Genomic DNA, 17098 nt, shown 5'->3' with positions numbered 1-17098 from the left:
CCCCCTCCCCTCAAAACCCTATACCCTTCCGTTTTCCAATTATCAATTCCACTTATTTAATTATAATGCTACTCCCTTCACAAAATTTAAAAATAATAACTTAAATTATTTTAGCTTTACTACGAACTATCACAATATGGTGAATAAAATATAGAGTTATTTTTAGATCATGAATTCAAAAAAAACCCTCATTTTGAATGCATTATTGTAGCATATTGTTTGGCATGAATATGAGTTTGCTGAGAATGTCAATTTAAAAGGATGCAGGTGTTTTATTTGGAAAACAATGTATACGATTGTTTCCATTATATATATTTGGCCGATTATCAGAAATATCATTTTATTATAATAGGTCTATAATAAAAATATTAATTACAGCATTATATTTTGTCCTATTTTATTTAGAAATTGTAGATAATTCCCCAATATATTTATAGTGCCTACCCCTTATCCATCTCAATAAAAATTGGATGCAAACTGTTCCTACCCCCCCCCCCCCCCCTCCTCCCTGTTTATTTAGACACTGGTAGATTCCATGTCAATTCAATAAAAATTTAGTGTTATGGTACCCTGTCCTATTTTTTATCATGGGAGGTAAAATATAGATTTACTACGTTCTGCGTCGACAATAGCATCATGGTTTAAGTCAGTTATATATATCATTGGTTTAAGTTTAAGGGATTTTGTATTATTCACTCAATGTTTCATTAAGTTTACTTCATTCTTACTAGAAATAATGAAATGCTGAAAATAAATTTGAATTATCCCGGATTTTTAATCTCTCTTATTGTTGGTTCATTTAAGGCTTGGACAAATATAAATAGTTTTATACAAGGAGTGAATTGTTTCGCAATTTGAATTAGTTTAATTTAAAATCGAGATTTTTATATTAGTCATTATTATTTTATAGGAATTAAAAATAAAGCTTGCAATTAAAATATCATAGTTCAAAAATTTCTTACGATCTCAGTCAAAAATTATTAAGCTAGTATATTTTGTGTTTTAATGTTAAAAAAATATTAACAGAAATATAACAATTGATCCTAAAATATTCATCTTAGTTATTAAATCTTAGTCAAAATCTTTTATTTTAAGGGTTCTTTTTAAAAATTTAACTTTTTCTTCTCTTTATTTTATCATATTTAAAATCTAAATTTAATTCAATATATTATTCAATTCATATATTACACATAAATATTATATAATAAGAAATATATTCAATTGCACTGATAATAGATGAATATGATGTAATATATAATATGAAGTATATGAATGGCTAGTATTCCTTGTTCAGTTACTTGGTATGTAGTATCTTGAAGATATTCTTAATTTATTGTATAATGAAATTACTTTAGTCAATTGGTTGCCTACGACGATAGACCAAATTATGACATTGTGAAATATTCCTGACATCTTCGAAGTTATATATTAATTAATCCATCCTTTCCCAACTTTCCACGAAAAGGATATAAGCAAAATCGTTTTATGCCTTCTGAAGCAAAGAAGAAGAAAGATGCAAAGAAAAAGGAAGCAGCGAAACTACGTTCAGTACCCAACAAAAAAGCAGACGGCTCTACCAATACACAAAATGGAGCTAAAGATGAAATATCAAATGGAGTTGAAAGTATATAATTAAATAAAACATATGCTTATATCAATTATAGGCCTAATAAATGGACTTGATAAGATAGATATTAAATCCATATCGCCTAGGAGTGTAACCGGTGTATTAGCCTCCCATCCTAGGGGTAGGGACATAAAAATAATTAGTTTATCTATCACGTTTTATGGAAATGAACTGCTAACAGATTCAACTTTGGAATTGAATTATGGTAATCGTTATGGGTTTATTGGAAAAAATGGTTCAGGTTAATATAAAAATATGTTATATTACATATCCATTTTTATATATAAATATATTTACTTTTTATATAATATTTAGGCAAAACCACATTATTGAATGCCCTAGCTTTTAGAGAACTTCCTATTCCAGATCACATAGATATATTTCACTTGTCAAATGAAATGCCAGGCAGTGATAAAACTGCTCTTCAGTGTGTTTTAGAGGTTGATGAAGAAAGATTAAAACTTGAAAAACAATGTGAAATATTATCACAAGATGAATCATCTGGTAATTTAGTTTTCACTTATTATATTTCCTCTCCCTTATATTGTGTTTTTAAGAAATTTTAAGCTTTTATTGCAGTTATTAAAAAAAATATAATTTAATTAAATATTCCTGGAACCACTCCTCAGTTAAATGTATATAATATTTTTTTATATATAAATTCCAAGAATTATATAAAGTACTAAAACATGATTTAAGTATAAGAGATAATTTTTATATTATTAAGACCTATGATCTTAAAAAAAATTAGACCCATGCCAGCATGTTTCAGTATTGCTAAAATATTTTGCTCTAAATTAAATACTATTAGATACCCATGACATGTATTTTTGCTTTCCTTTTCTATTGCAGTTCTGGCCGTAAAAATATTCACTAAAGCTATATACCTCCATTTTTGATATTAGTGATAAATCACATCATCCAATGTGTTTATATTTATTAAATATTAAAATAAATGTTTGTTTTTCAAAAAATTTGATGCAAATTTTTAGCCAAATATTTTCATTCCCCATTATTCTTGATCGGTTATCAACTATTTTCATATAAAATACAATATATTTATATTATATAAAATGGTTATTTAGAAAGTTATATAAAAATTGAAATATATTGCAAAATAACAAAAATTACAATATTAGTGTGTTCATATTCTCTGTCATGCCTACCCCTCATATCCACTCACAGAACATCATGTCATGACCCCTTGCTTCTACAGACAATGGATCTATGGGAATCTCTCATTAGTTGATCCTCCCTCATAAGCACAAAGACTCTGAGGACTTCTCTACTCTTCTCCAGTTCCACAGATAGCAGTTTTGAATTTTTCAAAGCATTTCCATCGATAATTGTGACCACTTACACAATGAATTACATCATGCCATTGATCTTAGACTCAATTGCAAAATGGTAATATTCTATTACTGTATTCTCTGTCAACTCTAAAGGCCACCACTATTTACACTGCAAGTTATAGAGGCAGATTTATTAGACTCAAAGTGCAATGTAACTATAACCAGGCCCTTAAAATACGCTAGCATCCCATCAACCTTTGAGTTCACAAGACATACAGTTCTCATGGCAAATGACCAGATGATTTTACCATGAAACCTATGGAAAATAGGGAATTCTTAATTAACCTCCTGCCCCACTGGGTGATGACACTGAGTTGAATAAACCCACCACCCTACAAAATATACATTCTTCGATGGACATTGTATGGCTCTTGTGCCCTAGCCTTTTTATAACAATTATAGTACCAGATTTCAGCGATGATTGAGGATTCCAATAGGGTTACTATTAGTGTTGTTAAACAGCTTTATTTGAGCCGATTTTTAAAAACGGCTAACTCAACATTATAGCAAAGAAAATATAGCATAAGCATCTAGATTTTGCCAATAGATGTTCAATTCTATGTGCCACCTGTGATTAAAATCTTTAGACTTGCATAATATTTTTCTGGATAAAATATTGGATTAGCTGTTTTTAAAAAATCAGCTCAAATTGAGCCTTTTAACAACACTAGTTACTATCTACATCAGAGGATGGCTCTAAACATAGTAAGAAATAATTATTTCAGCTTTATATTAACAATAACTGAGACCCCATAGATGAACCTCTTACACTTGGAATATGTTTTGAACTGCTCAGCTCATTAATGAATACATCAATGAAGCCTCCTTTTCTTGATTCCGGATCAAATGAAAGGAAAACAATTAGAAAATAAGACTGCTAATATTTATGCCTACTTCTCATAATTGATATTCAAAATTATGGCTTTTTTCTTATATTTTTTTAAAATTTTTTTCTATATTATAGATTACAATATTGTGTATTGCTTACATTTCTAACATTAATTATTATTTTTTATTAACAACAAATAAAATTATAAATATTATTATTATAAAAATTTAAGTTTTTTAGAACAGACATGGCTTGTTACCAGCTTTTTGGGGAATTCCTGCAAGAGATAGTTAAATTATTTTTAATTGGTGTAGGAACTGCATACCCCCTCTTCTATGGCTACATCCAACAAAATACTCATACTATACAATACCAAATTTCTGTAAAATTTCATTATATAATGGCATTGATACTAAACAATTTACTAGGGGTGTACTGATACCACTTTTTGGAGGCCTATCCGATATTCCAGATATTAAATTGATATTGGCCGATAACCGATCCGATATCATATCTAATTTTGTATTCTGTAAAGATACCAATGGTTTTAATTTGTAACATACTTTTTATTAGTATAACATCTATAATTTAATTATACCATAACTTATATTATTTAAATATATTATAATGATCAGTTATAGTTTATATTCAATTCTATTGCCTAAAAGTATATAAAATATTTTTATTATAAATCACTTTTATATAATAAGTAACAAAATCAATCTATATATTTAATAAGTAATAAACAAATATATTATGAAATTTAAATAAATATTTAATATAATATTTAACATTAATATATGGAAGATTTCTTTTTAGAAATATCAAAATCAATTTATCAGAAATTTACCTGCAGCGATGGTAACTATCAATATCACCAGCTTCACTAAAAACAGATTCTGAAAAGATTATCGCACAATTTTATAAACAGAATGCACAAAAAAATAACAATATGGCAGAATGTTTATTAATTAACCCTTCAATACTCTAAAGGGGTATATGAGGCATTCTAGAAATGATATTGCATAAAAACAGTTAAATATTATTATCTAGATTTTTCAGTAGCTTCATCAAATATATCTTAGAATCTATATTACAAATTTCATACACTTTGGTTGAGTAGTTTTTAAGATATAAGCATTTTGTGACTGATTGGGGTTTGTGAGACCGCACTAGAGTAAATTTGTATGCTCTATATTTTTTTATATTTGAATGTATTAGTGAAATTTTTTTTTTATATTGAAGAATAAAGATCCAAGTTATGAATTATCATGATTATATGATATATAAGTTAATTTTTTCATTTAATATTTTAAATTTAAAAAAAGTTGGCTTTTTTTAGAAAATTTTGGGACAAATTATATTACTCCCAGGTTTAAGGTTAGTTCTATCTTATATCCAAATATTAAATCTAAATAATGAATATAACTGGAGATATATGCATTTGAAATTGGGGTTTATTAAACCCCACCCGAGTATTAACTTGATTTTTTTTCACCGGAGTATGGAAGGGTTAAATAATATTATTAAAAAATATGGATTTCGATTTTATTTATAAAATTAAATGATTTTAGATATAACTTTTTTTAAAAAATTTATAACATTTTATTTTTGTTAAGGACACCGTTTTATATCGTATTGGATCGGCAATTTTTTTAATATTGACAGATAGCCGATATTTTATAATAGGTGAAATATCGGCCCGATCCGATCCGATAAAAAATATCGGTACATTTCTACAATTTACTGAAATTTGGTAATATTTAGTATGAGTGTTTTGTGGGATGTAGTCGTAGGGGAGGGGGTATGCAGTACCTACACCAATTAAAAATAATTTTGGTTCTGTGCTTATTTAAATGACATATTATAATATATACCTCATTTAATAAACAATCTTTTAAGATTTTTGCCATAAATTTTGAGCAAAACTTTTGTAGATTTTTTATAGAATTTTGCTCAATATTCTATTTTTTTAAATCTTCATTTATATCTTAAATTTTATTTGATAACTCCCAGCATATCCTCATCTTCAAAATAGTTTAATTAATAAAGATTGACAAATTAAAAGGTTTAGACAGAATACTCATTTTTTCTCTATTATATCAAGAAATGCCTGTCAAACAATATTCTCATGAGATCCTGATATATCATTTTTGAAAAACTAACATTATTTAAATTTTTTTAGAATAATAATAAATAGCTAAAAAAAATCAAATACAATTCAGAATATAGATTTAAAGATATAATTATTAAAATAAAATTTACAAATAATTTTTTTTTGAAAAACCAACAATTACAGAGAGTCATCTACTTCTCATGGATATTTACAAACATTTGGAAGAGCTAGATAACAATAAAGCTGAAATGGTAGCTGCCAGCATACTCCATGGCTTAGGATTTACCAAAGAGATGCAAAATAGAGAAGTGAAACATTTTTCAGGAGGTTGGAGAATGAGAATATCTCTTGCTAGAGCACTTTATCTCAAACCCACTCTATTATTGCTAGACGAGCCTACTAATCATTTAGATCTTGAAGCATGTGTGTGGCTTGAAGAAGAACTTAAAAAGTAAACTAATAAATTACGTAATTTATATTTTGTTTTTGTAATTAACCCTTATTTTTTTTAGTATTAGCATAAAATTTTCCAAAAGTTGTTTGCTCATTTTTGATCTTTGTGGTGAAAAATGAATTTCAAATGTGGAAAAGATCTTTCAATGCTAACCTATACTAAATATATTTATATGAAAATATAATAAATCCACTTGGATTGCAGGAACAGCAAATAAAATGTATAAGAGTGCTGCAGCTTAGCAGACTCAAAACCCAAAATATTTTTCTTACCCAATCTTTTGTAATTGTCAAATCCATTAATTATTGTTCCAATGCTTTTCTATGCAATCGTTTCCCATTTCAGGTATATTTTCCTGCCTTTCTTTAAATTGAATAAATTTCTGGTTCAAGACAGCATCCTAACTTTATCTGCATAAAAATCTGCGAGTGTTAACTGTCAAATTGGAAACGTTTGTTTGTGATTATAATTGTTTTAAAATTTCTACAATCGTTATTTTTCCATTCTAATCTTCGGGCAATAAATAATCAGATTGCTCCAAAAAGAAATCTTTGATATTGGGATTGAGTAAAATTAGCTTTTCTAACTTATGGTTGAATGCCATCGGTGGCAATCTAACAGTGGCTTAGGGAGTTTCATATTTTTTAGTGTTGTTAAAGTAACCAGTTACCTGTAACTAGTTACATTTTTGCTAAAAAATAACTGTAACTAGTTATATTTTTTGAAATGTAACTACTAAAATTAACTAGTTACTTCTAAAAATATGTATGTATAAATCTAAATAATATATTCAAATAATTAATTTTATTTTTTCATGTGAATTGATCATTTATTTAAAGAATATTAAAATTATAATTAATAAATATACTATAACTTTATAAAAATATATAATTAAAATAAGAGAAATATAAAAAATAAAATAAAATTTTAGGTTTGGTCAGTGGGGCTAAATGACCCATGTATAGATATACATTTGGATCAACAAATTTATTGATATTCTTTGTCTAAGATAAGAAGTCTTCTTTTGAATCACCTGTGATTAAACGTAACCTTTGCACTATTATTTTGAATAATTTTAGGGCTTGGGGTCCAAATGATTTACAGGTGTCTGAGACTACCCGAACAAAAAAAAGATTATTAAGGTGGCTATATTTATTTTTTGTATTTTCAACTTTAGTGATGGAGTTAACATTAAAAGATCTGGCAAAACGATCTACACATGTTTAATCCTAAGCTAGGAGTATAAGCCTCGGTTCCAAGGGACTAGCTTTGTGCTAAATTAAATTTAAAATTAAATTTAAAACTTTGTTTAAATATCCGATTGTGGGATATGTCCAAATAGATTTTCTTTTCTTAAATTGTTACATTGCTGGGTTTTTTAATTTTGCAACCAAATTCAAGTAATAAACCTATTTTTTAATATTATATTTCCTTACAAATTTAGCACAATATTTTCGATATTTTTTGCCCTCAAGTCCCTCGCAATATTTATACTCTGGAATTTCATAAGTTATAAATGTATTTTTTTTAAATTTTACTAATTTAGAGCATAAAACTTAGAAAGATTTAGATTATTTTGGAATTAAATAATTTTTGTATAAAATGCTAAATTAGTCATCATTACTTACTAATAAGAAAAGACAAAGACTATGAGAGAAAAACAAAATATTATAATGCAGGTATCAAGTATCATTTCCTTCAACAAAAGATTAATCAAATAATCTTCATTTTATAGTCTAATTTAATGGTATTTTTGTCATGGTCCTCTTGTTTAGGATTTTTTTGCCTTCTAAAAAATAGGTAAATTCTATGATCTAAAGTGTTTTCCAAATTATACAATAGGGTGCATGCATATATAATTAAATAAAGAATAAATTATCTAATACCCTTCCCTTATTATTCTTATTTTCACAATTTTCTTGACAAAAAAAACTTTAATGTTATACAATTCTATTTGAATTAACATTAAAATATATATATTCGCAATAAGTTTAAAATAAATATTTTCACCAACTGTATATAAATATCATATTTACAAATATTTGAGCGAAAAATCATTAATTCTTAATACATAACCTGAAACCCATTTTTAGAACATTTTAAAATTTATAAGAACCAGAAAGTAACTTATAATGTAACTGTAACTAATTATATTTCAAAAGTAACTTTAACAACACTAATATTTTTCAATATCTTTTGATAGTGGTATGCCTTATTTTTAAATTGAGCTCCTGGCTTTTGCAAGAATCTCCACAATGTATGATAATTTTATTGCATTTTGAAATGCAAGCTGAAGTGTTTGAACTTCACAATGTACATATAGTATGTGGATAGGATAGTTATTGATAAAAAGTATTCTGTATATCATCGTTATCATATTTATTTATTTAACATCGTTATTTTCATCATTCACTAATTCACTCCCTATGTTGTAATCTATTTCAAGCTATAAGAGCTTTATAGCATTAATAAATTTGCACCATTGTCAGAAGTAATGGAATATGTTTGTTTGATATTAATTTAAAATTTTTATAAAGTTTTTAATATATTCTCCTTTTTATATCCTGCTATACCTCTTTCTTTTAGCTCAACATTCCCAAGAGTTCTCAAAATTATAACATACCTTGATATAAATTTAATATTTACACCAAACTATCTAGTCATTGAACAGCATCAACTTTTTAACTAATGGATAAAGCTGTTCCATCAATAGTTTTTGATAAATTTTCTCTATTAATAAATGAATTGAGGAAAAGTGTATTTATGATACTTTGAAATTCCTAATCCTCAATAATTGATAGAGGCCGACCATTTATTATAACAATTTCTATGATAGAACTCATCTATATCTATTTTGGGCTTTTTGCAAATATCACTTCCTGATATTTTGTTTTTCCCTCCAAATATTTTAGATATTCATTACTGTGATTTCTTCCTAGATGTCCTTCTAAATTTGATAAATGATTTCCAGACATTTTTAATTTACAATATGAGCACACTCATTTATTTTCTATTATATCTAGAGTAAAATGCTTTTCAAATATTTTAGATATTAAATCTATAAAATAAAATGATGAATTTAGGAATATTTATTAAACTTTCAAATAAAGTTAAAGAAAATAAATTTTTTAAATGGCAATGATTTCATAGAGATTAAAAAATTGATATATAAATTTCATTTTATTAATAATATTCATTTCATTAATATTATATTGTATCTATCTTATTAAATATGTAAAAAAACTAATCTGAACAAGAAATAAATGTTTAGCATATACAAATTGGTATTGCTAAAATGATTTTAATAAGTTTATAAACAAACTGCCATATATTTTTGATTCAAATAAATTCAATAGTTGATTTTGATATATCAAAATAAAATTACCTATCAAAATTTACATGTTCGTATTATAATTTAATAATAGATAATAAAATTTAAATAATTATTAATGAATTTTTAATTAATTAGAATAAGGTATAAAGGTATAATAATTTTTACTTTGACTTGCTCACTTTCATTTTCACTTAACTAATAATCTTTAAGAATAAATTTAAAAAAAAATTGCTTAAAGAATTGAATTGTTTAAAATTTATTAACACTTCTGCTTAACCCTAAGAAATATTATATAAAATTCATTGAACCGGGTTTCATAAAGGATTCTGGGTTTGGTTCAGGTTTTTAGAAATTTTTAAAAAGGTTAGGCTTGGGTTCAGATTATTTTTCAAACCTTGGATTTTTGGATTCGATTTGAAACCCCGGTTTTAAAACTGCAGTATAGTTTTATATCTTACTCTAAATTAGGTATGGTTTAAGATTAGTTTATATGAAATGGAATTACTTAAATTAAATATTTTGTCATTTTTTATACAATCTTTATATTCACTCAATTTTTCTTCTATGTTTATTCGAGAACATTTAGTAATTTTTTTTGCACAGATACCAACGCATACTAGTCATCATTTCACATTCTCAAGATTTTTTAAATAACGTTTGCACTCATACACTCCACTTGGAAAAGAAAAAATTAAAATTATATGGGGTACTAAAATTTCAATACATAATATATCATACAGATTTATAAATATTAAATTTGTTTAGGCTGTGACCAATTATAAAAAATTAAATTCGGAAACTTTTGTAATTTTCGCAAAAATAAAACATGTCCTAAACATAATTCAAAATTTTAACACAATTTGATTGTTTAAAGCTAAAAAATTTTTGCCAATTTTTAAACCAGATTTAGGACACAGCCTTAAAAAAAATATAAAAATAGATTTTTAGCTTTATATCATTGAAATTGAAAACTAGGCCAAAATGATTTTTTTTTATTATTTGATATATTAAAAATAAAATTTAAATATATAAAAGGCCATTTGATACCCAATTTTGATTGGCTTACATCCTGTCCTTCATAAAATATTAAAAGGCCTAGAATTCTAATAACATTATTAAGCTCTAATAAAAGGTAATACCAATTTTATATGAAGATTTTCATTGTTTCATCGAAAATTTAAATCAAGTGTCCTTCTATTTTTATTATTTTGTAGGAATATCCATGATAAATATATATTTTTAACTTTCTTAAGGGTAACTACGATACATTCATACGCACGAGGGACGAGTTATTAGAAAATCAAGCCAAGCGTTATAAATGGGAACAAGCTCAAATAGCTGACATGAAAGTTTGAATATTTTCTAAAAATAAATATCATCTTAATCAAACGGATAATTTTTAAATTGCCATTTTATATTTCATACCTTTAAAAACTAATTTAATTTCTATAAGGACATCCACATTATATTTGCCATTTTCGCAAAGTTCATTATATATTTTAACATAAACATGATACAATATTGTACAAAATGTTTGCAAATTTTTTTCTCTTAAATTTTTACTATTATCTTATATTTCCCATCTTTTACTTTATTCATTTAGTTCAATCTCTTTATATCGTTCACTAGATTATAAAAGGAGTTCTCTTAATCTCCATTTTAGAAAGTCTATGCAAAATAAAATCGTTTAATAAAAAGTGCCAAATTTATAAATAAAGTAGAATTATCATTTCTTAATTCCAATAAACATCCTTTTTCTAGTTGTAAATATTTTTTGTTTTTTAGATCGTATGTTTGTATTTTTTTATTATTTGTATCTGTTCATTTGTAGCAGTGACCTGCAGGCTTGCCCAGCCTGGCCTGGGTACACCGGCTGGGTCGTTTTTTTAAATATATTCTTATCCAGTCCAAGCCATATATTTTAAATCGCCATTATTACCTATAAAAATAATTATAATATATTTTATAAAAAAATACGGACTGGGCCTGAAAATATAAAACCCGGGCTGGGGCAAAATTTAAAAAAAATCCAAGCCAGGCCAAAAAGTTTTTTTATAAAGTCTCTGTTTTAAAATTCTTGAGGATTATTGCAGGGTTTTAGACCAGACAAACTCGAAGCACTTATTCTGTACTCGGACCGGATTCTGACCCTCTATATAAACTGTTTATGATGAGCTCAGAGCTCTTGTTTGTACTGAAAATCATGGCGAAAACAGAATTCTATTTTTTTGTGAACCAAATTATATTTACAACCTATTTCTTACAATGAACATAAAAATTTATCACGAAAAAAAAATTGTTTACACAGGATTACATTGCCAGATTCGGCCATGGCAGTGCTAAATTAGCTCGCCAAGCTCAAAGCAAAGAGAAGACCTTGAATAAAATGATTCAAAGTGGATTGACGGATAAAGTTACAGATGATAAAGTAAAAAATTTTTTATAAATAATTTAATTTATCCTAGATACTTTTCTCTAATTTATAAGTTATAACGTTATTGCTAACTCTACATGTTATCATGTGATAAACAGATTCCTAAGTACATTTAAAAGAGCCTTTTAATTTCCTAAACTGTGTAGCTTATAATATAAGTTCTGAATTTCCTATCTAATTATTGACTTCTTCCGATCAATTCACAAATGTTTACATGACAAAATATGCACAGGTCAATTAAAAACATTGGTATCACATCGACAAAAATAACATACAAAGACTTCTCTCGCATAACATAACCAAAGCCTTTGATTAAAATATATGCCTGTTATATTATAAAAAAAAACTTTATCGCAGAAAAACATGGCAATACTAGGCCCAATAAATGATAGATACTACCTTTCAAACGAAACTGAAATGCCTAATTATCATTTACATTCTACTCAATAACCTTCATTCTATAATTGTTTCACCATTATAAAATCCAAAATTCTGCCAAAGATAATAAAATAGACAAAAAAGCCAGTTCTCTAAAAATAATATAAAAATACCTCTTTCATTCACATTTATTTATTGATTAATTTTTTTTAAAAAAATCTATTTTTTGAATAAAAGAGTCTCAGCTTTTATTTTCCTAGTTGCGAAAAATTACCGCCACCCGTTATACAAATACAAAACGTTAGCTTCAGATATTCCGATGACAAGGTATTTATATATCATATAATATATACAACTTTAAAATTTTTACTTTTACTCTATACATGCCCCCCTTTAGGCCTCATTCAGTGTGGACACGTCACAAAAATTGATCACATTTAAATGATTTTTATAAACTCGTAAATGTTAAATCTTGTGGCATTTGCATCCACTATGAATGCGACATGTCAAGATTCTCCACTTTTTTGATTTCATAGGTATCTTATAGCGAAATATTTTTAAAGCACCTCCCTTTTTTAAACTCTAAAGTTCTGGTTCCTTAGTTAATAACTAACTGAGATTTTTCACAAAGAAAAATTTATCCTTTTTTTTTCTAAAAAATGTATATTATATAGGAATGGATTTACAAAAATTTAGAGTTAGGGATGGATATGGACACCAGGATTGCTCTGGTAGGACCTAATGGTGCGGGAAAGAGTACTTTTCTCAAATTATTGAGTGGAGAAGTATGTACTTGATCATTTTTTATAGTGTTGTTAAATGGCCTGATTTGGGTCGATTTGCCAGAATAATATTATGTGAACATCTAAATTTGGTAAATAGAAGCAAACCTATGTGCAAAATTTCCAGGCTTACATTATATTATTTTGGCTAAAATCTTAATCGGGCCGTTTTTAAAAATCGACTCAAATCCTCACCTAATTAACAATACTAATTTTTTTTAATATAATATTTGTTTTGTGTTATATTATAAATTTATTATGATTCGTATGTTAGGAAAAAATTTTTTAAATGTGATTATTTAAATCCATACTGCTAATTTTTTAATAATAAACAGATAATATAAATAGTAAATATTTTCCACAATATATATTTTTTTCGACAAAAATAATTAAATTTATGTTCATGATTTATTAAAATAGCTTGTGCCAACAGACGGTATAATACGTAAAAATTCTCACCTCAAATTTGGCCGATATCATCAGGTTATTTATATTTTCCCCCTCTTTTAAAATACTGATTAGATTGTTTGGGAACCACTATCGCTTTTTAATTGTATTTTATTTACCCTCATATATTTTAATTCAGTAGAAAATTGATGTTACTTTATAAGAAATTTAAAACGTGTTATGAATAACCAAGAATTTCATTTTAATTTAAATAATTATGTAAGTTTTATGTGTCCGCATTTAATATGGATAATTTTTTTTAGCAGGCTTCCAGAGTATATTTTCTAATTCAAAAATGACCTTTAATATATAAATTATAGAAAATATTACATTTAAACATTTGCAAGATCAAAAAGAATGAAGTTTTTCCAAATCATCTAATAAAATTTGATCCTTGGACGTCCTTTTTTATTTTGAGGCGTGATGGTTATTTCGGAGAGGGGAATATATTTTATACTATTAAGATTTTAACTCTAGCTCCAATATGTCTGAAGTTGATTTTTTAACCATTCTCAAATTTCTTACAGAATATTTCGCCCAAAGCACAAATTTTATATTATTTTATAGACCTTTAATAAAGTTCCTTTTTAAGAAAAATATTCATATTGTTACTTTTCTGTGAAAATTATTTATTCTGAGTTTGCCCTCATTTGGGACAATTAAACAATGCCAGATATGTTTACTATCCATATTGTTTAAATATATGTATCAGAGATCTGCAGACTCGAAACTGGTCAGAAAATAATATGATTTTAAAAATCTAGGTTAATTAATCTATTGGTTAAACATTTTCTAAAATAGAGTTAAAATTATTCAAAATAACCAAATTTAATTCTTCTAAGCTGGGATATATTGATCAAAAATAAAAATTCGGACATTAAAATATTCAAGATTATCTCGGGCTCTTCAGGCCTCTGATTAAATATAAAGAACATAACAATTTAATTTTATAATGTTTTTAATGCGAAACCTTCCTATATTAAACACTTTAAAGAAAGCATGTTGAAATTTCATATTTTTTTAAAAAAGTCAATAAAAGTGTTCATTTATTGCTATCTAGTAACATTGATCTTTTTAGTTTTATTCTATTAAAACCACATGAAAACATGATTATGTGCAATCTATTGAAAGTTATTCATTCGCTTGAGACAACACATGGATTTCATTGGAACAATGATTAATCCATTAGTCACCTCATGGTTGTTTGGTGTAATAACTAAGGTAATAATTAGTTGCATTGTAATATCAAAAATTCTCTGATACCCATTACATGCCAATACAATTTAATCGATAAGAGATGGACAGCTTGCATTCGTATAAATATTATATATTTAAAAATGATAAATGAACTCACTTCCGCTGTCAAACCTGTACTCGCCCATCATGGCAAGCTATTCATTTACAAGAGAGTTCATTGGCATAAAACTCTTGATAAATATAAATTTGCATAATTTATGTGTTATTATTTCTAAGAATTATAAATAAAATTATTTCTTCATATTTTATTCCTACAAAATTTTTTCAAACGGGTTATGATTTATTTATGAATAAAAGTTATCTTTTGCTTTGATCAATTGCCATATAAGTGGCTTAAATGATTGAATATACAAAATTTATAATAAACCCATATATGTACAAACATCATACCAAGATTCATTCATTTTAAAAATGGTTGTCAAAAAAATCACCCAAAACAAATGAACAAAACGGGGTTTTCTAGGGACATGACATTGATCCCTTGTTCTTTTTCTTTGTTTAGTGACAGTTTTACAGGTTTACTTGGGTTAGCCAATCCTTTTCTCCACTTTGTTTTTACTGGTTATAAAAAATGAGTTAATTATAATTTAATTTGCCTAAAAATGTAGTATTGTATTTAAAAAGTAATTTTATCATTAGCATCTTCACGAGCACTTAGACCTAAGTATGACACCACTGGATTACATGATGAAATGCTTCCCTCAAATCAAGGAGAGAGAAGAAATGCGAAAAATTATAGGAAGATACGAATTATCAGGCAAACAACAGGTTTTTAAAAATTTTATGAATTTTTTTTTAGAAATACATCATTTTAATTTTGAAATATGAAATTTTTTGCCATATAAACAGTAAAATTGTAATTATTTTTTTGAATTAAAATGTCAAGACATGCCCGATTCTCAATTTATCAGACGGCCAGCGATGTCGGATAATATTTGCCTGGTTAGCCCTGAACCACCCCCATTTCCTCCTATTGGATGAACCTACTAATCACTTAGACATGGAAACCATCGATTCGCTTGCTGATGCTTTGAACCATTATGAAGGCGGCATCATACTCGTTTCCCACGATTTCAGGCTCATTAAACAGGTCAATTTTATAAGAAATAAAAAGTTATTATGAACCTTTTATTAAATTTTTTTTATTAACTATTGATTAGGACTACTACTAGTCTTTGTTGATATAATGTGATTCGTAACGTTATAAAAAAGTTTATTTACTTTTTCCTACAGTTAGCCACTATTTTAATAACGAAATATTTTGTGGAATTAAAAAAATTTAATTTAAAAATTAACATTTCTAAATTATGTATTATTTATCTTGTGAAACTTCCCATTATTTCGTTTAAAAAAAGTGAACGACATTTTTATCCAACCAGTTTTAATTTATTATTACGAAAAATTAATTTGCCGCTTTTCCGTGCAAAAAAATATCGCTATTAAAATGGCTCTTTAGGACATAGTCTTGAAAACTATTTTGCACTTTATATTAATCATATTTCTAAAAAATTATTAATAGCTTTCTTAATGTTAAAAGGTTGCTAAAGAAATATGGCAGTGCGAAAAAAGAACAATAACAAAATATCCAGGGGATATACAAAAATACAAAACTTATTTGAGAAGGAAAGTCATCAAAAGACTCGAATTGGACGCTTAATAATCTTATAAATATATGTAATCAATCGTAATAGTTAAATGTATTATTTATTGTGGATGACCGCTTACAAATTATTTGCTATGGATTTAAAAAATTGATAATATTGTGCATATAATGGTTTAATAATACTGTTATTTCATTTAACAATTATTTAACAATATTATTTAAATGCCTGTGATTCAATTTAGTAAATTAAAAATGAGTGTCTGGGTATATTTATTTTTTTATTATTAACAAATTATCCTGTCAAATTCAAAATAAATATCACATTGATAACAAAAATTATTTTTAATTATAGATATTTAGAAAAATAATCCGAACTTTTCCCCTTATTCAGGAGCAATAATTTGGAGTGATGAGTTCCTTGAAGTTGGCGAAACGACTTGATGATCAAATCTGAAATTTATCCCATAATTTAGTCTTAATTGATC

The 17098-nt window shown here is 26.3% G+C and overlaps 1 protein-coding gene across 1 annotated transcript; it reads left to right on the top strand.

Moving 5' to 3' along the window:
- Positions 1 to 1413: 1413 nt before the first annotated feature.
- LOC135922543 (ATP-binding cassette sub-family F member 2-like) lies at positions 1414 to 16826 on the top strand. The gene is made up of 13 exons (XM_065456932.1): positions 1414 to 1624; positions 1665 to 1868; positions 1943 to 2131; positions 6108 to 6375; positions 10316 to 10418; positions 10966 to 11061; positions 12021 to 12140; positions 12762 to 12851; positions 13199 to 13309; positions 13727 to 13789; positions 15650 to 15778; positions 15897 to 16100; positions 16548 to 16826. Exons 1-13 carry the CDS (start codon positions 1486 to 1488, stop codon positions 16665 to 16667), a joined length of 1836 nt encoding a protein of 611 aa, XP_065313004.1. The 5' UTR covers positions 1414 to 1485; the 3' UTR covers positions 16668 to 16826.
- The last annotated feature ends 272 nt before the right edge of the window (positions 16827 to 17098 follow it).

The sequence above is a fragment of the Gordionus sp. m RMFG-2023 genome, chromosome 1 (genome assembly GCF_954871325.1).
Source record: "Gordionus sp. m RMFG-2023 chromosome 1, tfGorSpeb1-WG-v2, whole genome shotgun sequence".
NCBI classification, from domain to species: Eukaryota; Metazoa; Nematomorpha; class Gordioida; order Chordodea; family Parachordodidae; genus Gordionus; species Gordionus sp. m RMFG-2023.
This window is presented reverse-complemented; position numbering and strand designations above follow the sequence as displayed.